Genomic DNA, 19936 nt, shown 5'->3' with positions numbered 1-19936 from the left:
GCCCCTCCCTCTGACGTGTCCTGTAGGCGCCGACCTCTCACCCGGGCAGGGGTCCGGGGTCGCCCACCCAGCTGGCACGACGCCCCAGGCCGCCCTGCCCCTACCATGGGGAGCTGCCTGAGGTCCTGCCGCGCACCTTAGACTGGGGAGGCCGAGACCCTGGACGGCCCCGTCACCTCTGAGCCCCCGACAGGCCAGGCCTGTCCCCCAGGTGGCCTCGGTGGGGTGCTCAGAATAAACGGGCACGAGAAGTCCCCAGGCCCGGCTGCCGCCTCGTGTCTGTGGCATCTCTCGTGCTGAGCTGGCGCCTCCGGGGCCGGCGGCTGTGCCTGGGACCCCCTGTCTGGGGGTCGAGACCCTCCCCCGGGGCCCCGGTGTCCCCTCTGTGTCCCCATCTCCGAGCCCGGCCTTTCTGTCCTCACGACGGCAGGTGGCACCAACCTCCAAGAGACGCCGCGCCCAGGCCTCTGCTGGACACGCCGGCCAGTGAGGCTGCCAGCCTAGACGGCCCTGCCCCTTGCATTGGGGAAACTGAGGCACCAGACCCTGCCCCCTGCTCCCTCCCCCGGGCTGAGCAGAGACAGTGGAGCCTGGGGCATTGCCCACGGCAGGGCAGAAGCCGGTGCCTGCAGCGGCCGGTGCCCAGGACAGGCTGAGTCAGGGACGTCAGGGTGACCTGGCCCAGGCCCACCCCAGCTCGGTGCCGGGGCTGGGTCTTCAGACGCCTTCCGGAAGGCTGTGGCACGGACAAGGCTGCGGAGGCCAGAGACAGGCAGGGGCGTGCTGGGGCCGCACAGCCTCCCCCTCTGCCACCCCCCCCCACGTGCACCCGGCACAGGAAGACCCTCGAGCTGGGCGGCTGGGGACGTCCCTGCCTTCCCGGTCAGAACCCAGCGTCCTCCAGCCCTGCACGCCTGCCCTCCCTGCCCACGTCCTCGGACGGGCGAGGGGTTGCTGGCCACACACATCCTTGCGCTGGACAAGCCTGGCCGGCTTCCTGCCTCCTGGGGTCACCTGCAGAGCCACCTCTGCAGGACCACCTGAGCTGGTGCCTGGGGGCTGCCACACCCAGCCCCGTCCCCTCCGTGAGTGGGGGGCCGGCTCCCCTGGCCCTGCTGACAGTGGCGGGCGTGGGGGGGGCTGTGCACTTGGCCGGGGTCCTCAGGGGCTGCCCGCAGGTAGGCACGCGTGGCCCTGCAGTGGCCCTGCCTGGCCGGCAGGGGAGGGTAGCTGCCCGCTCAGCGGCCCTGGCCGTGCCAGGCGCTCTCCTGAGAGCCGGCTGAGGTCACAGGGAGAGGCAGGCTTTATTTCGGGTGTCAGCGACCTCCCCTCGGGACACCCAGCCCGCGGCGCGGCAGATGGCACAGAGGAAGCAGCAGCCCTTGGCCACCGAGGGTCGGCGGCAGGTAACCCACGCCCAGCGCCGCCTGGCCTGGCCTGGCTGGGGCAGGTCGTGAGGAGAGGAGTCCGGGCAGGGGCAGGCGGGGCTGTAGAGCAGGATCGAGGTGAGCGAGGGACGAGGGGTCGGTGGGGCCAGTCTCCAGTCCGGTAGGCCTGAGGACCGACCGCAGGGCCTTGGCCTGGCAGCGGGGAAGGGGCTTCCGAACTCGGCAAGTGCTGGGACGATCTGGATAAGGGGGGCCGTGGGAGCCAGGCCCAGCCTCCCCAGTGTCTCGGCTCTGGTGGCCTGCACGGGGGGCCCCAGGGTGTCAGGTGGTGGCAGCACCCCTCCACCCAGGCCCCAGCCCCCAGTGTGCAGGGCTGGGGGTGGCAGAGCCCAGGGGACGCTGAGCCTCTGCGGAATGCCCCGAGCTGACCTGGGCGCCCAAGCCGGTCCCAGCCACGGGCTCGGGCGCTGCCAGGCCTGGGCCGGGAGCAGCTGACACAGCACTTGGGGCCTGAGCCGCTCCAGCCCGGGCTTCTCCTGGCTTTGTGGCTGTGCCAAGATGTCCTGCAGATATTAAGGGGCGTCCCCGTGTGGGGCTGATGTTGGGGCCTGCAGGGCGGCAGCTGGGGGACAGATGGGCCCTCGGGCAGGCAGGATGGGTGGCGGAGGGGCAGCGTCCTTGACTCTGCAGCAGGCAGGGTCCGGCCCCCAGGTTCCCGGCAGTGATGCTGGGGCCAGGGAGGCCTCGGTGGAGGCTGGGTCTGAAACACCTCGATCAGCTGAGGCTGAGCTTCTCAGAGGGACAGACCCTGGGTCCTCATCCCCAAGGCTAAGGCAAGGGCCAGAGGCTCCAACAGGGCCCAGGGTGGGGGTCAGGGAGTGCAGGCTGCCTCTTGGCCTTTGGTGCCGTCCACTCGGGGCCCAGCTCACTGCCACTGTCCCTGGGGCAGCCTGTCCCTGGAGTCAGTGGCTGCCCCTGGTTACCATCCCGCTCACAGTAGATGGGAAGGGAGGGTCTTCCTGCACCGGGCGTGCGTGGGGAGGCTGTGTGGACCCAGCACGCCCCTGCCTGTCTCTGGACTCTGCAGCCTTGTCCCCACCACAGCCTTCCGGAAGGCATCTGAAGACCCAGCCCCGGCACCGAGCTGGGGTGGGCCTGGGCCAGGTCACCCTGACGTCCCTGACTCAGCCTGTCCTGGGCACTGGCTGCTGCAGGCACCGGCTTCTGCCCTGCCGTGGGCAATGCCCCAGGCTCCACTGTCCCTGCTCAGCCCTGTCACCTGGGAGAGGGTCTCCGGCTGGACAGGGCATGGCCCTCATGCCCTCTCGCGGGCCGGGCCCTCGGCAGACGGGACAGGGGGTCTTGGCCTCTCTGGGGGGCAGCCCCTTAGGCCAGCAGTCAGGAGCCTCTTTCCTCCCCCAGGCAGACAGGGGCAGAGCTGGGCAGAGAGTGGGAGAGGCCAGAGGCTCCAGGAGCGAAAGGCAGGGGGGTGACACAGGTGTGAGGGCAGCCAGGCTGGTGACGGGAGGCGGGTTCTTAGCCAGGGCTGTGGCGGCTGTGCCCCATGCATCATCAGCCGTTCCATGTGCACGACGAGGCAGCCAGAGTGTGACACGGATTCTTCAGAAGGTGGAGGCTCCAAGGGACCAGGGGATGGCAAGGTCCAGCCTAGAGGTCCAGGGGGGCCTGCTCTTCAAAGGGGCTCCCCAGGGCAGCAGGGCTGAGCATGAGCCCAAGTGTGGCCCCGGGGGAAGAGGCAGAGCCGGGAAGGACATTCCCCCGTTCCCATGTCACACACTTGTCCCTTCACCCACTGGTCGAGTCATTCTCATGTATCCATCTGATATGCCCTATGTTCCTTCCTCCTTTCATTCTCCTTCCCTCCCTTCCTTCCTTCCTCCTCTCCTTCCACCATCATTCATCCATCTACACATCCATCCATCCATCCACCACCATCAACCATCCAGCCACGACCCATCCATCCACCATCCATCCACCATCCACCACCATCTATCCAGCCACCACCCATCCATCCACCACCTACCATCCACCACCCACCATCCACCACCCACCACCATCTATCCAGCCACCACCCATCCATCCATCCACCATCCACCACCCACCATCCACCACCCACCATCCACCACCCATCCACCATCTACCCATCCATCCATCCACCATCCATCCATCTATCCATCCATCCATCCACCATCCATCCATCTATCCATCCATCCATCCACCATCCATCCATCTATCCATCCATCCATCCACCATCCATCTACCACCCATCCATCCATCCATCCATCCACCGTCCATCCACCACCCATCCATTCATCCACCATGCACCCATCTATCCACCAACCATCCATCCATCCACTGTCCACCCATCCATCCACCCACCATCCATCAACCATCCATCCACCATCTACCCATCCACTCACCCATCTATCTGTCCATCCACCAAACCTTCACTGAGCACTGCTTAGGTGCTGGGATGGACGATGACCCCAAGGTGGGTCTTGCCCTCAGCAGGCACGCAGTCAGAGCACAGGTTTACAGTGGGCCAGTCGAGAGGGGGATGTCACAACATTCTGGAAAAGGCAGGCTGGCCCCCACCTGTTGCATGGGCACTGACTTAGACCACCACAGACTTCATATCCTGGTGCCTACCCCTGTGGAGGGCCACAGGACAGGGCAGAGGGACATTGCATGGTGCGGGGCTGTGTGTCCCGGTCAGCCCCACTCCCCCGTCCCCCTCAGTGAGCATGGCGAGCCAGTGCATGGGGACACAAGGAGCTTTATTGCATGACGTGGGGAGGGCAGTGAGGCAAGCGGGGACGGGAGGCACAGAGTCCTGAGCATCCAGCGCAGGGGTTGGCGGCTCTTGGCCTGGAGATCACCCTGCGGGTACCCCTCAGATCTGGTGGGGTGACCGGCCCCCCTCTGCACAGGCGGCACCTTGTTCTCCTGCCTTCCCTGAGAGCTCTGGTCCTCTCTGGGGGGCAGCCCCTTTGGCCAGTGATCAGGAGTCTCTTTCCTCCCCAAGCAGTCAGAGGCAGAGCTGGGGTCAGAGTGGGAGGGGAGAGAGGCTGGAGGGTCCAGGAGCAAAAGGAGTTCGCGGTGGTGGTGGTGGGGGGGGTGTCAAAGGCACCAGGGTGGGCCAGGCTGGTGACAGGAAGCAACTTCTTAGCCAGGGCTGGGGCGGGTGTCTGGCCGGAATCTCCCTGGGAACACGGAGGGTGCTGAAACACAGTGTGGGGTGCAGGGAGTGTGAGGCTGGGGTCCAGGAGGGGCCGCAGCCTGCCTCCTGCAAGCTCAGAGCCCCCCACAGCTGCCCCAGGCGGGGGCCTCTCCCTGGTGGCCACCAGTTGCCGTGCCCACGCCCGCTTTGCACTGCTGACGGCTCCCTGCTGCAGCCTCCGTCTCGGATACCTGCTTCCCGGCGTGTGCTCCTGCCTGGGCCGCCCCGGCCGGAGACCGGTCTCCAGGTGCCGGGAAGGCTGCCTGCCTGCCTGCCTGCCCCAGCCCTGGCAGCCCCTGGAGCCAGACCTGGGGTTCCTGCGGCCGCTGCGGCCCTGCCCCCCCGGAGAAGGCCCACGGCTGGGAACGAGCCCCGGGCAGCTCCTCCTGGCCGCTCCCCAGGCCCATCCGCCCCCGCCTTGGCAGGCCGGCCCCCACCGCGGCGGCCCCCCGGCCTCCCCGCCTGAAACCAGACGGCCTCTGGCTCAGCCCACAAGCCATTTGTCAACGTCCTTGCAGACACGTGGCGCCCAGAAACCAGGGCGGGCGGCTTGGCCGGGACCACCCGGCACAGGAGGTCTGCGGGAATATCCCGTTCAGCGCAGCTCAGCGAAAACGGCTCCCGCCTCCCCGCCGGTCTCCCTCTCCTGACGCAGCCTGGGCTTTCCTGAGCCCGCTGGCCGCCACCCCTCACCGCTGGCTCGCAGCGGACGCGCCTGTGGTCGGCCGGCGACGCCGTGGCGCCCCTCACGTGTCTGCAGGCGGCCCGCGCTTCCTGCCGCCCCGCCAGCCCGGCCGGCAGCCGACCAGGCGCACGCCTCCCACTTGGAGCGGCCGGGGCCTCCTGCGCCATGCCGCACCGGCTCCGTGCCAGGCAGCGCCGGGGACGCGGCCCCAGCCCCCGTGGCCCACCGAGCGACCTCGGGCCTCCGCGGCCCCCTTCCCACACTCAGTGCCCGTGGAGCCGCCCCAGAGAGCCTGCAGTGCACACACACGCTCAGCACGCCCCGGGCAGGCTCAGGGCCCCACGCCCCGGGCCCACGGCCCTCCCCCAGCCACGGGAGACGGCAGCCGCGGTCACGGGTCAGGGGTCACGCCGGTCTGACCGCCCTGCCTCCCTCCCCAGGACACAGCCATGCTCATCGCAGCTGCGGCCGCCGGCCCGAGACTCCAGGGGCGGCCCGGACCGCCCCCACCCCTGCTGCCCAAGCCCGGGAAGGACAACCTGCATCTGCAGAGGCTTCTCAGGAAGGCAGCCTGGAAGCGGGCGAAGGGGACTGGGGCCCCCGCGCCCCCCGGGGCCTTCCGCACCTCCCTGTCCCCCGTGAGCGAGGCCAGCCACGACCAGGACGCCACGGCCCCGCACGCCCCCGTCACCCACCACGTGGCCTCACCCCTGCAGAAGTGCACGCTAGCCCTCGGCTCTGCCCAGCGCGGGGTTCTGGCCGTTCATGCCAAGGCCACCGGGTCCCAGCCCACAGCCCCGGCTCCGGCGCCCGCCCGGCCTCCCGGTGGCTTCGCCCCTGCCGTGGCCCCAGCAGCGGGAGGCACCCACGTCGCCCGGGCGCACATGCGGGTGGCACCGCCCCCACACGCCGGGACTCCTGAGCCCCCCGGGGCAGCCCCAGAAGCGGGGCCCAGCAGCCGGGACCCAGATGCAGGCCTGGGCCCCGGCGTGGCCCCCGTGGCTCACGTCCACCCCCTGCCCGCCGAGGCCCAGGCGGCCAGCCCCCACCCCGAGGAGCCCCCCGCGCCGAGGCCGCCGCCCGGCTTCCAGGCCTCGGTGCCCAGAGAGGCCAGCGCCAGGGTGGTGGTGCCCGTGGCCCCCACCCGCCGCTCCCCAGGGCCCTGGCCCCACCGCCCAGCCCCCGTGGCCCCAGAAGCCGAGCACCCAGACAAGGCCGCCACGGCTGGCCCTGCCGCTGCGGGGGAGCTGACCTCCAGCCCCCCGGGGGCCCCATCCCCTGTCCCACCGCCCGGCCCCCACCCGTGCCCAGTCCCCAGAGTCGCACCCCCGCCCCGGCCCAGCGGCTGGACACGGCTCAAGAAGCAGCTGATGGAGGCCGAGGAGGCCCCCGGCCCAGAGCGGAGGCCAAGCCCGGAGCCCGAGCAGCGGGAGGTGCCGGCCCCCGCCCAGCCCCGGCCCCCCGCCTCCCGGGCCTCCCGGATGTGGGATGCGGTGCTGTACCGCATGGCCGTGGCCCAGTCCCGCAGCCGCCCCGCCGTGGCAGCACCCTGGGGTGGGGCGCGCACCCCCGCTGGCCTCCCCCGCCTGCCCTTTCTGTGCCGGCCGCGCTTCGACGCCCGGAAGCTGCAGGAGGCCGCCCGGCCGCCCCCCACACCCTACCCTTTCCCGGAGCTGAGCCCCCAGCCCAAGAACTTCAACCGCACGGCGGCCGGCTGGCGGCTCCCGTGACGGAGCCCGAGCCGCCCCAGGCCCCAGACCGGCCCACCGAGGGGTGGACGGGGAGGGCTGCCGCCCCAGGCCCGGGACCAGCCGACTGAGGGGGCAGGGGTGACGGGGAGGGCTGCGGCCTCAGCTGGGGGCCACGGCCACCGTGAAGCAAGTGCAGAGGTGGGGGGTGCGAGGCGAGGGGCGGGCGGGGAGGGGTGAGCTGGTGCTGAGGGAGGTCGGGGGAGGCAGGCCGGGGACGGAGCGGGAGGGGCAGGCTGGAGTGTGGACAGGGCGTGTGGAGGGGTCTGTGTTGGGGTGCAGTGTCAGGGCTTGTGGGGTGACACTCCGTCTGATGGACACTCAAGTCTACAGGGAAGCAGAAGGCGGGGCCCCTAGGCCTCCCCCCACCCCCTGGGCCAGCCCTGCAGGCCCCCCATCTGCCCGTGAGGACTGGGGGCCAGGAGGCTGCTACAGTGGACAGTGGGGGCACTTGGGGGGCCGTGGGCACCGTGAGCCACGGCACAGTGTGGCCCCTGCGCTTCCCGGGGGCAGAGCCAGACGCCAGGCCAGGGCCAGTGTTGGCATAGGTGTGGGTGCCCATTAGGAGGCCAGGCCGTGACCCCTTCACGGCCGCCTCTGCTTCCCCACCTGGGCCGGCGGGAGGGAGAGGGCCAGGGTCCCCGCCAGGCCGTGGCGCTGGGTGGGCAGGGGCCACAGAACAGCCCCCAGGCTGCAGGTAGCCACGGGGACAGGGACACAGGCAGGCACCAGGACGGGCCCCGGCAGAGCTGTTCGGGATTCAGGGGGTGCAGGAGGGGAAGGAGGCGGGGGAAGGGGGTAGATCTGCTGGCCCACCCTGGGATGTAAGCGGTGGGTGCTGTCCACGGAGCTGGGGCCGGGCCACGAATAAAGTGTGTTGAACCACGGCAGGGGTGTCACCTCTCTGTCTTCCTCACGGGGTGGGGCAGGTGGCAGAACCCCCAAGTGGCCCCCAGCTGGGACAGGAGGTGAGACCCAGACCCGCGGCGCACTGCGGGTGGCCAGCCCAGGTCCCCGTGGGCTGTGTCCCACCCGCCTCCTTCAGCGCCAGCCCCGCGGTGGCCGGGCTGCCCTCCCTGCCCCCGTGAGCCCCGCCGGGACTTGGCGCGAGTCCCCGAGCCAGCACCACCCGGCCCGGGCGGGGCGGAGGCTGAGCCAGCCTGGTGCTGGCGGGGGGTGCAGAGTTTGAATCCGGCGCAAGAGAGGGTGGCCGCGTCTGCAGGGGGCTGGACACGGAGCCGCCCCTGGGGTCCGGCAGGCTTGGAGCCCGCAGCGTGGACGAGCAGCCGCCGCCTCCCCAGAACGGCGTGCTCTGGCGGCTGCCGCAGACTCACCGGCGGGGTCTAGGGAGCCGGGCCCCCGTCCACCAGCACCTTCTCGTACTTCCCGTGTCCGGTGGCCACAAACTTGTACCGCTTCCCGGACGGGGTGCTCTGTTGGGGAAGGACGTGGAGAATAAAGGTGAGACTGGCGGAAGAGCGACGGCTGCCTCCAGGAAGCCCTCCGGGATGCACAGTGGACAGCCCCTCTCCACCCTTCCCTGCGGCACTGCCCGCCTCGCGCCAGTGGCGTGGACGCTAGCTACCTTCACTGTGGACGAGGTCTTGGAGCCTCCCTTTTGCTCCCAGAGGCTCTTCTTGCTCATGTCTCCAGCCACGATGTCCTGGGGGCAGAAGGACAGGTCCCAGGCACGGTCCCCTGGCCCTTCTCTCCCGCCTGGTCTTACCCCCCAGGGGCTGGGACCTGCCCAGCTCCCCAGCGTGTGAGACCCCAGCAGCCATAGTGGCCCGGACGTGGGGAAGGGTCCTTCTCGGCCCCCTCCCCACCCCACCCGGGTGCTGGTGCTCTGTCTCTGCACACTTCCTGCCGCCCACGGCCCCACACCTGCCTCTCCAGGGGAGCCCGGCCTGCCGCGGACCGACCCCCCAGGCCCCGACCTCCCGGCACAGCCACGCGGGGGGGGGCGGGGCGTGGGCCCTACCTTGCAGGAGGGGGTCTTGGCCGCCGCGGACTGCGCCTGCACCTCTCCCGTCTCCCACAGACTCTTGGTGCTGGCGACGGCCATGCTGGGAAGCTCCACGGAGGGCTGGCGGGCCAGCCTGGGGGCGCGGCCGGCGCTCTGCGGAGGAGACAGCCCCGCCTGCTGCAGCGCACACCCACGGGGGCGGCGGTCCCACGGGGAGACCCCTGTGTCCCTGCGCATGCCCTGGGCGTGCTCCCCGGGGCAAAGGCGTGGCGCACGTGGGGGACACGCCCCGTCCTGGGAGCGGGCCGGCCTGCGCGCGGGGCAGAGCGCGGGTTTGACGCGGGGGTGTGTTGGTTACACGGAGGCTGCTGGCTGGATGGAGGAGTATTGGCCGGGTGTGTGTGGGGGGGGCATTGATTAGATGGAAGGGCGCCGATGGGGTGCGGGGGCATTGGTGGGGTCAGCACGGCGCCTGGCTGGCGGGGGACCCGCGGCACGGGCGGGCCTGGGCGTACCTCGATGGCCTGCGTGTACTGCTCCAGCCGCCCGTCAATCTTGGCGACGGGCAGGGCGGGCTGGGACTTCTTCACGCTGTTGCTGCAGGGCGGAGTAGGGTGAGGCCCTGTGCCCCCCACCCCGCTTCTGCCTGCCGGCCCAGCCCCACCCCTCCCGGAGCCCCCCAGGCCCCCAGGTCTCCAGCCATCAGCCCCCGTTTCCAGCCCCCTCTGGAGAGACCCCGGCTCCGGGACGGGGGGCCGGCACACACCTCTTCTCTATGGAGCGGTTCAGGGACTCCGTCCTGTCGCCGAGCTGTGGGTGGGTGGGCAGACGCGTGGGCTTTGGGCGCCGGGCGCCGGGCCCCAGCTCCAGGCCCCTGAGCCTCCCACCCGCCCGTCCCACCCCCTGTCTGCGCCAGGACTGGCCGAGCGCCCGTGTGGGGGCCGCCCGCACTGGCCGGGCCTGCACCCTGTCTTCCCAGGCTGACGTGCGGCCCGTCCTTCGGGCCACAAGTCTGGGAGGGGGGCAAAGAGGACAGCTTTGGAGCTTGACCTACTTTGGTGGTGGGGCTCAGGGGGGGTGAGCCCAAGGGGCTGGGCGTCCTGGGCGGCCGGCACGACTGGCGCTAGGAGAAGAGAAGCCAGATGCCCGGGTGAGCCCCTGCTCGCACCCTCCTGCCCTGCCCAGCACCCCTGGGGCAGACGCCAGCCCTCCCGGGGCCTCCAGTGCTCTCTGCTCTGGGACTGATGGGTCCAGGGACTGTCTCCTTGTCACGTAGGAGGAACCTGCCCAGAGGGTCCCCAGCCTCACCCACTCTGAGAATGTGGCCCTGGGGTGGGGTGCTGGCTCCCAGGCCAGGCCCACAAGGCCCACGGAGGGCGGCAAAGATGGGCCCAACCAGGGCTCGGGTGTGCCCAGGTGCCCCTCAGGGGACTGTCACCTCCTCCTCTGCCTCCTCAGCCTCCGCAGCCGCCCCCAGCGTGTCCTGGCCGGCCTCCGGCGGGCTGGGCCCCTCCTGGCTCAGACCCGGCTCCTCCAGGGGGGCCTCCTCCGGGGGCAGGTCCCCATCCTCACTCCCGCAGGCGTGCGGGCAGGGCCTGGGCGGGAGGGGGAGAGGGGCAAGCTGACCCCCGGCCATGTGACTGCGCAGTTCCGGTCCCACCCCAGTTCCAGCCTCAGTTTCCCCAGCTGTGAGCAATTCTGAGGCCTGAGCCTCTTATGGAAAGGAGGCCCAGAGACCCCAGGGCCAGCCTGTCTCCTTGGGCCTCTGTGTTGAGGCCTGAGGCCCCTTCAGCGACTGCCCAGCCCCCGCCAGGCAGGCTTGTCCCCTGGGCCCCCCCCCAGCTTCCTGGACAGGCCCGGCCTGGAGGCCTCCTTGCCCGAGACCCCCCTGTGGGTCTGGCTGTGCCCCTGGGTCCCCACTGCCCGGCGCCTGCCCCTGCCCTGGCCCCGTGAGGGTGAGCGGGCCGGGGGAAGGGTCCCTGGTGCCGGGGCAGCCGGGAGCGCAGACTGCTGCCCGAGCAGGGGCCGCGGGGGCGGGGGTTGGGCCAGCCAGCTGGCGGCCGCTTGACCCAGCATTTGCACGGGGAGGAAGACGGAGGAGAGGGGAAACCTCGCATTTTCCATGATTTCAGGCCCCTCCGGTGGACTTGCCAGCCGAGACCCAGACCCAGCCAGAGCCACACAGAGGGGCCATTCACCAGCTCCCGCCGCCCAGCGGGCAGGTGCGGGGGCGGGGCGCAGGCTGCCCGGGGCTTCCACGGAAGGGTCAAAGTGCCCCCTGCTGTCCACACGCAGCAGTGAGAGCCTCCTGCAGGCTGAGCCGGCCCAGCTCCGCACCGCAGACTGCCCTGACTCCTGGGGGTGGGGGGGTGGCAGAGGGGGAAACTGAGGCCTGGAGAGAGGAGTGGTGGGCAGCAGGCCAGGCCAGGACCAGGGCCCCAGGTGGGCGGTGGCTCTCGGAGTGTGGGAGGAAGGGGAGCGTCCTAGCTGGAGCTCCAGGCTGGGGGACGCGGAGGGACCCCTGGTCAGGCAGCCTGGCCACAGGCTCCGACCCACCGGAGGCAGCGGGGCCTGACCCCCAAGTTCGGAGCCCCCAGGACAGGGCTGGGCCCCTGCACAGCCTAGGCCTGGGTCGTGGCTGCTCACAGGGTGGGGGCAGGCGAGGCTCTGTGAGCAGCCCCCTCCCCGGCTCCCGGGGTGCTCTGGCCCCCTCCCCGCCTCTGTTCAGACAGGCACACTCGTCCTCACATCTGGCTGCTGCTCAGGCGTGCACATCTGGAAATACCTGCTCCCCTCCGTGGGAATGGAGATCCGCCAGCCCCCGGGGAGGAAGGGGCGGCGGACGGGGGGCCCCCATTGCGTCGGCGGGCTGCAGCTGCTGCTGACATGGCAACACCCCGGCCTCGCTGCGGGGCTGGAGGGGCCCAGGGGCCCAGGGGAGCCCAGGGATGAAGTTTCCTCGCCGCCCGCCCCCTCGCCGCCCCTGGCCAGCCGCCACGGCGTCTGACGCGCCCTTCCGCCCTCCTCCCCCTCCCAGGCGCGGGGCGCTAGGGGGCCGGTGGGGAAGGGGCAAAGGCTGCTGCTCCGGGGAGGGTCGGGGGCTGGAGGGAGCCCATGCGCCCAGTGCCCCTCACTTGCCTTTGCGCTTCTGGCTGGCCCCCGGGGCTGGCACACTGAGGGGGCTCCCCGCCGCCTGGGGTACCCCCGGCCCCGCCACCCGGCCGCTGCTCCGGCTTCTGGGACCAGTCGCCAAAACCCTCGTCCTCGTCCAGTTCAGGGCCTTCTGAGGGCTCCAGGCCGAGGCTGCGGAGCAGAAGGGGTGTCAGGCTGGGCCTGCAGCTGCACCCCTTAGCCCTCACCCCAGCCCACCGCCCCTCAGACCCTGGGCCCCACGCGTGGGAGACCCCCATGGCCAGTGGTGGTGACTGCGGGATAGGATGTCTCCTCTTTGGACAGAGAAGTCCCCAGGGCAGGGCTATGCCTCCCTCAACAGCCTGGGGCTCCCCCATCAGCCCAGGGCTCCCCCATCAGCCCGGGGCTCCCCAAGGGCTAGGCTGTGTGTCACCCATCAGCCCAGGGCTCCCCAAGGGCTGGGCTGTGTGTCCCCCATCAGCCTGGGGCTCCCCAAGGGCTTGGCTGTGTGTCCCCCATCAGCCCGGGGCTCCCCCATCAGCCTGGGGCTCCCCCTTCAGACTGGGACTCCCCGAGGGCTGGGCTGTGCCTACCCCATCGGCCTAGGGCTCCCCAAGGGCTGGGCTGTGTGTCCCCCATCAGCCTGGGTCTCCCCGAGGGCTGGGCTGTGTGTCCCCCAGAAGACAGGGACTCCCCAAGGGCTGGGCTGTGTGTCCCCCATCAGCCTGGGGCTCCCCGAGGGCTGGGCCGTGTGTCCTCCATAGGACTGGGGCTCACCGAGGGCTGGGCTGTGTGTCCCCCAATAGCTGTGGGCTCCCGGAGGGCTGGGCTGTGTGTCCCCCAACATCCGGGGGCTCCCTGAGGGCTGGGCTGTGTGTCCCCCATCAGACTAGGGCTCCCTGAGAACCAGGCTGTGTGTCCCCCACCAGACTGGGGCTCCCCGAAGGCTGGGCTGTGTGTCCCCATAGGACTGGGGCTCCCCGAGGGGCGGGCTGTGTACCCCCCACCAAACCGGGGCTCCCCAAGGGCCAGGCTGTGTGTCCCCCATAGGACTGGGGCTCCCCGAGGGCTGGACTGTGTGTCCCCCAACATCTGGGGCTCCCCGAGGGCTGGGCTGTGTGTCCTCCATCAGCCTGGGGCTCCCCGAGATCTGGGCTCTGTGTCCCCCAACAGGCAGGGGCTCCCTGAGGGCTGGGTTGTGTGTCCCCCATCAGCCTGGGGCTCCCCGAGGGCTCGGCTGTGTGTCCCCATAGGACTGGGGCTCCCCAAGGGCTGGGTTGTGTGTCCCCCAACAGGCAGGGGCTCCCTGAGGGCTGGGTTGTGTGTCCCCCATCAGCCTGGGGCTCCCCGAGGGCTGGGCTGTGTGTCCCCCATAGGACTGGGGCTCCCCGAGGGCTGGGCTGTGTGTCCCCCATCAGCCTGGGGCTCCCCGAGGTCTGGGCTGTGTGTCCCCCATCAGCCTGGGGCTCCCCGAGGGCTGGGCTGTGTGTCCCCTATCAGCCCGGGGCTCCCTGAGGGCTGGGCTGTGTGTCCCCCATCAGCCCGGGGCTCCCCGAGGGCTGGGCTGTGTGTCCCCCAACATCTGGGGCTCCCCGAGGGCTGGGCTGTGTGTCCCCCATCAGCCTGGGTCTCCCCGAGGGCCGGGCTGTGTATACCCCATCAGCCTGGGTCTCTCCAAGGGCGGGGCTGTGTGTCCCCCATCAGCCTGGGGCTCCCCGAGGGCTGGGCTGTGTGTCCCCCATAGGACTGGGGCTCCCCGAGGGCTGGGCTGTGTGTCCCCCATCAGCCTGGGTCTCCCCGAGGGCACGGCTCTGTTTACCCCATCAGCCTAGGGCTCCCCGAGGGCTGGGCTGTGTGTCCCCCAACAGGCAGGGGCTCTCTGAGGACTGGGCTGTGTGTCCCCCATCAGCCTGGGACTCCCCGAGTGCTGGGCTGTGTGTCCCCCATAGGACTGGGGCTCCCCGAGGGCTGGGCTGTGTGTCCCCCATCAGCCTGGGACTCCCCGAGGGCTGGGTTGTGTGTTCCCCATCAGCCTGGGGCTCCCCGAGGGCTGGGTTGTGTGTCCCTCATCAGCCTGGGGTTCCCCGAGGGCTGGGTTGTGTGTCCCCCATCAGCCTGGGGTTCCCCGAGGGCTGGGCTGTGTGTCCCCCATAGGATTGGGGCTACCCAAGGGCTGGGCTGTGTGTCCCCCAACAGGCAGGGGTTCCCCGAGGCCTGGGTTGTGTGTCCCCAAAGGACTGGGGCTCCCCAAGGGCTGGGCTGTGTGTCCCCCAACAGTCTGGGGCTCCCCGAGGGCTGGGCTGTGTGTCCCCCAACAGGTGGGGGCTCCCTGAGGGCTGGGCTGTGTGTCCCCCATCAGCCTGGGGCTCCCCGAGGGCTGGGCTGTGTGTCCCCCAACAGGTGGGGGCTCCCTGAGGGCTGGGCTGTGTGTCCCCCATAGGACTGGGTCTCCCCGAGGGCTCGGCTCTGTGTACCCCATCAGCCTGGGGCTCCCCGAGGGCTGGGCTGTGTGTCCCCCATCAGCCTGGGGCTCCCCAAGAGCTGGGCTGTGTGTCCCCATAGGACTGGGGCTCCCCAAGGGCTGGGCTGTGTGTCCCCCAACAGTCTGGGGCTCCCCGAGGGCCGGGCTTTGTGTCCCCCATCAGCCTGGGGCTCCCCGAGGGCTGGGCTGTGTGTCCCCATAGGACTGGGGCTCCCCGAGGGCTGGGCTGTGTGTCCCCCAACAGGCGAGGGCTCCCCAAGGGCTGGGCTGTGTGTCCCCATAGGACTGGGGCTCCCCGAGGGCTGGGCTGTGTGTCCCCCAACAGGCGGGGGCTCCCTGAGGGCCAGGCTATGTGTCCCCCATCAGCCTGGGGCTCCCCAAGTGCTGGGCTGTGTGTCCCCCATCAGCCTGGGGCTCCCCGAGGGCTGGGCTGTGTGTCCCCCATCAGCCTGGGACTCCCCAAGGGCTGGGCTGTGTGTCCCCCATAGGACTGGGGCTCCCCGAGGGCTGGGCTGTGTGTCCCCCAACAGCCAGGGGCTCTCTGAGGGCTGGGCTGTGTGTCCCCCAACATCTGGGGGCTCCCCGAGGGCTGGGCTGTGTGTCCCCCAACATCTGGGGCTCCCCGAGGGCTGGGCTGTGTGTCCCCCAACATCTGGGGGCTCCCCGAGGGCTGGGCTGTGTGTCCCCCAACATCTGGGGGCTCCCCGAGGGCTGGGCTGTGTGTCCCCCATCATACTGGGGCTCCCCGAGGCCGGGCTGTGTGTCCCCCAACAGCCGGGAGCTTCCCGAGGGCTCTGGTGCCCAGGCCCCTGCCCACCGTCCTCACAGGGTAAGCCATCACAGGGTGGCCTAACCGGGGCGCTGGGGCTGGGGGCTGCACAGGGCTCCGAGGCCTAGGGGTGACCGAGGACCTGGCCGAGGGGCCGTGACCGCTGCAGCACCCCACTCCACCCAGAGCTGCTGACTCGGAGAAAATGGAACAAAACCGCGCCAGGAGGAAGGGGAGCGTTATTGGGAAAACAGCCCAGCCCAGCCGCGGAGGCCTCCTGGGCCCAGGGAGGAAACGAGCGGGCCTGTGCCCCGCCAAGTTGGACGTGGCCTCCGTGAGTCACCGGCAGCAGGGAGCCGGGGTGGGGGCCCGGGGGCCGGGGCTGCGCAGCTGGGGTCAGAGCCGTCCAAGCGAGGGCCCCAGGCAGAGCCCCGGGGGGCCGGCCGGGAAGCGGTGACCTCGCCGGTCCCCACAGCCCCTCGGCCGGTCAGGCGTGGGGCAGGCTGACCACCCTGCCCCTGTTCCTGGGACAGACACCCCCTCGTCCCCACCCTGCACAGGGACCCCCAGGCACACGGCCCGGCCACTAGCACCCCCTGCCCAGGCCGGGCTGCAGGAAGCAGGGTTGGGGCCCAGGTAAGCGGTGAGGGTGGCTCACAGTGTCTCCTGCTCCGGCCGCTCCGGGGACTGGCCACCTCCGTCCTCATCCTGGGCCTGTGGCTGCCCATCTCGCTCACGCCAGTGCTGCTCACGGGTGGCCTCCTCTGCATCCTCCACGCTCCACTGGGTGGTGAGCCTGGGGTGGGGGACACAGGGACAGTCACACTGCCACCGAGATGGGGTGCCAGTCTGCTCCTCCCGCCCAGGCAGGCCTTGCTGGGAGGACCAGGGCCAGCCCCCAGCCTGGCTCCGGGCCTCGTTCACCCGTCCTTAACACAGAGGCCGGCCAGGAGCGGCCACCAGGTGCCCTCTGGCCCAGGTGGGGGTCCCCGGGCACCACACGGCGTGGCGGCTCCTCCAGCTTCCTGACAGGCCGGCAGAGTCCCAGGGACAGGACGTAAGCCCCTCCACCCGCTTCCACCAGCCACTGCCTGCCTAGACCTGATCAGGGCCACACCACTGTGGCCTCGGCCCCGGAGGCTCCAGGAATGCCGGGTGCAGAGAGAGACCGGCCACGGCACCCGAGTCCACGAAGCACTGCGGGGCCCAGTGGGTGACCCGGCTAGGCAGCCATCCCACCCCACTGCACCCGAAGGACACATGTGTTGCAAGAAGGTGCCCTGCAGAGAGGCCAAGGCTGGGGAAGGAGCTGCCCTGGCTAGCCAGGCCCGGTGCCCCCAGCCCGCCACCAGCCTGCCACCAGCCCACCACCAGCCACCACCAGCCGCCCCCAGCCCGCCACCAGCCGCCACCAGCCCTGCCTGGAGGAGAAGCCCTATGGCCTCAGGCCTGGGCCCGAACCCGAGGCTGGGGGCCCTGCAGGGTCAGCTCACTCAATGCCACCCCCTCCCTCTCTCAGAGCCCTCCTGCCAGTCTCTCTGTGATGCTCCAAAGCCTGGAAACTGAGGCAAGGGAGGGCTTCTGCCCTCAGCACCCTGATACCGCAGCTGTGCGGAGCCCCTCACTCGGGGGCCAGGTGCCGCCAGAGCGGGGAGCACATGGTTGGCCGGCCTGGGGACGTGCAGCCCGAGGGGTCTCTGTGCGTCTCTGTAGGGCTGACGACCCCAGGCCTGGGGGCCCCGCCAGAGCTGGGTGCAGAGCTGGGGTCTCCCGGCCGGGGTCTCGCTTCTTCCCGGACTGTGTCCGCTGCCTGACCCCACCGTCCACTCCCCGCTGGGCCCCAGGCCCGCCAGGCAGCGCGGCCAGCACATGAGCTCATCTCCTGCAGGTCTCCCCTAAGCCTCGCAGACGAAAGCCAGGCACTTCCACAGGCCTGGGTTCAAGGCCTGCTCCCCCACCGCAGCCACAGGGGACCCCCGCCACGCAAACCCAGCCTCCGCACCCCCAGCCCGTCCCCCGCCTGTTCTCAGAAGTGCCTTCAGCCCCGGCCCGAGGAAGCCACTTAATTCCCCACACCTGGCTCCCATCACTCCGGCAGATGAAGCGCTTCCTGCGCTGCAGGCCCTCGCGGGCGGGGGCTGCGGGGCCCACGTTCTGGCTGGGGGGCAGCGCCGGTGCAGGGCTCTCCGAGTGGAGGGTGCACAGGGCAGGGCAGCGTGGAGAGAAGGCGCCCCCAGCCCAGTCCTGGGCAGCCTCAGGGAGGGGGAGCCTGGCCACGCTGCTCCCTTGATCCCCGTCCGCATCTGCGTGTGTGCCTGGGTGTGCGTGTGTGCACGTGTGTGCTGTGTGCATGTGCCCAGGTGTGCTGTGAGCCTGGGTGTGCTGTGTGCATGTGCCCATGTGTGCATGTGTGCGTGTGCCTAGGTGTGCTGTGTGCATGTGCCTATGTGTGTGTGTATGCCCGGGTGTGCTGTGTGCATGTGCCTATGTGTGTGTGTGTCCCCGGGTGTGCTGTGTGCATGTGCCTAGGTGTGTGTGTGTGCCCGGGTGTGCTGTGTGCATGTGCCTAGGTGTGTGTGTGTGCCCGGGTGTGCTGTGTGCATGTGCCTAGGTGTGTGTGTGTGCCCGGGTGTGCTGTGTGCATGTGCCTAGGTGTGTGTGTGTCCCCGGGTGTGCTGTGTGCATGTGCCTAGGTGTGTGTGTGTGCCCAAGTGTGCTGTGTGCATGTGTCTAGGTGTGTGTGTGTGCCCGGATGTGCTGTGTGCATGTGCCTAGGTGTGTGTGTGTGCCCGGGTGTGCTGTGTGCATGTGCCTAGGTGTGTGTGTCCCCGGGTGTGCTGTGTGCATGTGTCTAGGTGTGTGTGTGTGCCCGGGTGTGCTGTGTGCATGTGCCTATGTGTGTGTGTGTGCCCGGGTGTGCTGTGTGCATGTGCCTAGGTGTGTGTGTCCCCGGGTGTGCTGTGTGCATGTGCCTAGGTGTGTGTGTGTCCCCGGGTGTGCTGTGTGCATGTGCCTAGGTGTGTGTGTGTGCCCAAGTGTGCTGTGTGCATGTGTCTAGGTGTGTGTGTGTGCCCGGGTGTGCTGTGTGCATGTGCCTAGGTGTGTGTGTGTGCCCGGGTGTGCTGTGTGCATGTGCCTAGGTGTGTGTGTCCCCGGGTGTGCTGTGTGCATGTGCCTAGGTGTGTGTGTGTGCCCGGGTGTGCTGTGTGCATGTGCCTAGGTGTGTGTGTCCCCGGGTGTGCTGTGTGCATGTGCCTATGTGTGTGTGTGTCCCCGGGTGTGCTGTGTGCATGTGCCTAGGTGTGTGTGTCCCCGGGTGTGCTGTGTGCATGTGCCTAGGTGTGTGTGTGTGCCCGGGTGTGCTGTGTGCATGTGCCTAGGTGTGTGTGTGTGCCCGGGTGTGCTGTGTGCATGTGCCTAGGTGTGTGTGTGTGCCCGGGTGTGCTGTGTGCATGTGCCTAGGTGTGTGTGTGTCCCCGGGTGTGCTGTGTGCATGTGCCTAGGTGTGTGTGTGTGCCCGGGTGTGCTGTGTGCATGTGCCTAGGTGTGTGTGTCCCCGGGTGTGCTGTGTGCATGTGCCTAGGTGTGTGTGTGTCCCTGGGTGTGCTGTGTGCATGTGCCTAGGTGTGTGTGTCCCCGGGTGTGCTGTGTGCATATGCCTAGGTGTGTGTGTGTCCCCGGGTGTGCTGTGTGTATGTGCCTAGGTGTGTGTGTGCCCGGCTGTGCTGTGTGCATGTGCCTAGGTGTGTGTGTGTGCCCCCGGGTGTGCTGTGTGCATGTGCCTAGGTGTGTGTGTGTGCCCGGGTGTGCTGTGTGCATGTGCCTAGGTGTGTGCTGTGTGCATGTGCCCATGTGTGCGTGTGCCTAGGTGTGTGTGTGTGCCCGGCTGTGCTGTGTGCATGTGCCTATGTGTGTGTGTGTGTCCCCGGGTGTGCTGTGTGCATGTGCCTATGTGTGTGTGTGTGTGTGTGCCCGGGTGTGCCGTGTGCATGTCCTGGGCCTGCCGTAGAGCCCAGCTCCTCCTCAGGCCTTGTCCTGGGCCTGTCTGTGGGGCCCTCTCCAGGCTCCTCCACCCAGCCCTGGGGCCTTTGGAAGCACAGGTGACCCTGGTGTGTGCGACCCCCCGGGGCCCACACCCAGGCAGTGCGTCCAGGCCCCGCAGCCCACAAAGGCCCTCGGTGGTCACGCCTGACACACAAAGCCACTGTGGGCCACGGGCTTCCTGTGTGCTCGGACACACGCAGATGCACACCCGGCTCACACGAATTCTCCGTGAGCCCCACACCCGGGCCCACATGGGCACACACGCCCACACTCTGCACACGTGAGCACATGCATGGTCACACATGTGAACCCAAGGACATCCATGTGCAGACTTAGACTTGGGAACAAGGGGACCCCCACATGGCAGTCCCCGTCCCTGCTCCAGCGACCCCTGGGGGTGCCCCCACCTCACTGCAAACATTCACCGCTCACCATCCCCCGACGGGGCAGTGCCGGCCCTGGCCCGAGGCTGGAAGCATTC

General features: G+C 69.7%; 2 protein-coding genes across 2 annotated transcripts in view; one reads left to right on the top strand and one right to left on the bottom strand.

The window, feature by feature from the left end:
- Positions 1–4169: 4169 nt before the first annotated feature.
- Positions 4170–19936, bottom strand: part of LSP1 (lymphocyte specific protein 1) — a 39544-nt gene continuing 23777 nt past the window's right edge. The window contains exons 2-11 of the mRNA XM_076001628.1: positions 16070–16207; positions 12167–12331; positions 10467–10623; positions 10083–10151; positions 9795–9838; positions 9544–9625; positions 9044–9181; positions 8648–8725; positions 8397–8495; positions 4170–4630 (exon numbers count right to left, since the gene is read on the bottom strand). Coding sequence (XP_075857743.1) covers positions 8406–8495; positions 8648–8725; positions 9044–9181; positions 9544–9625; positions 9795–9838; positions 10083–10151; positions 10467–10623; positions 12167–12331; positions 16070–16207 — 961 coding nt within the window. The 3' untranslated portion in view covers positions 4170–4630; positions 8397–8405. The remainder of the gene's footprint in view (positions 4631–8396; positions 8496–8647; positions 8726–9043; positions 9182–9543; positions 9626–9794; positions 9839–10082; positions 10152–10466; positions 10624–12166; positions 12332–16069; positions 16208–19936) is intronic.
- Positions 5636–7259, top strand: PRR33 (proline rich 33). Its single transcript, XM_076001626.1, has one exon. It carries the CDS (start codon positions 5764–5766, stop codon positions 7042–7044), a length of 1281 nt encoding a protein of 426 aa, XP_075857741.1. The 5' UTR covers positions 5636–5763; the 3' UTR covers positions 7045–7259.

This window comes from Microcebus murinus, chromosome 4, assembly GCF_040939455.1.
Source record: "Microcebus murinus isolate Inina chromosome 4, M.murinus_Inina_mat1.0, whole genome shotgun sequence".
In the NCBI taxonomy this organism is placed as follows: domain Eukaryota; kingdom Metazoa; phylum Chordata; class Mammalia; order Primates; family Cheirogaleidae; genus Microcebus; species Microcebus murinus.
The sequence above is the reverse complement of the archived record's forward strand: the minus strand, read 5'-3'. Positions and strand labels throughout refer to the sequence as shown.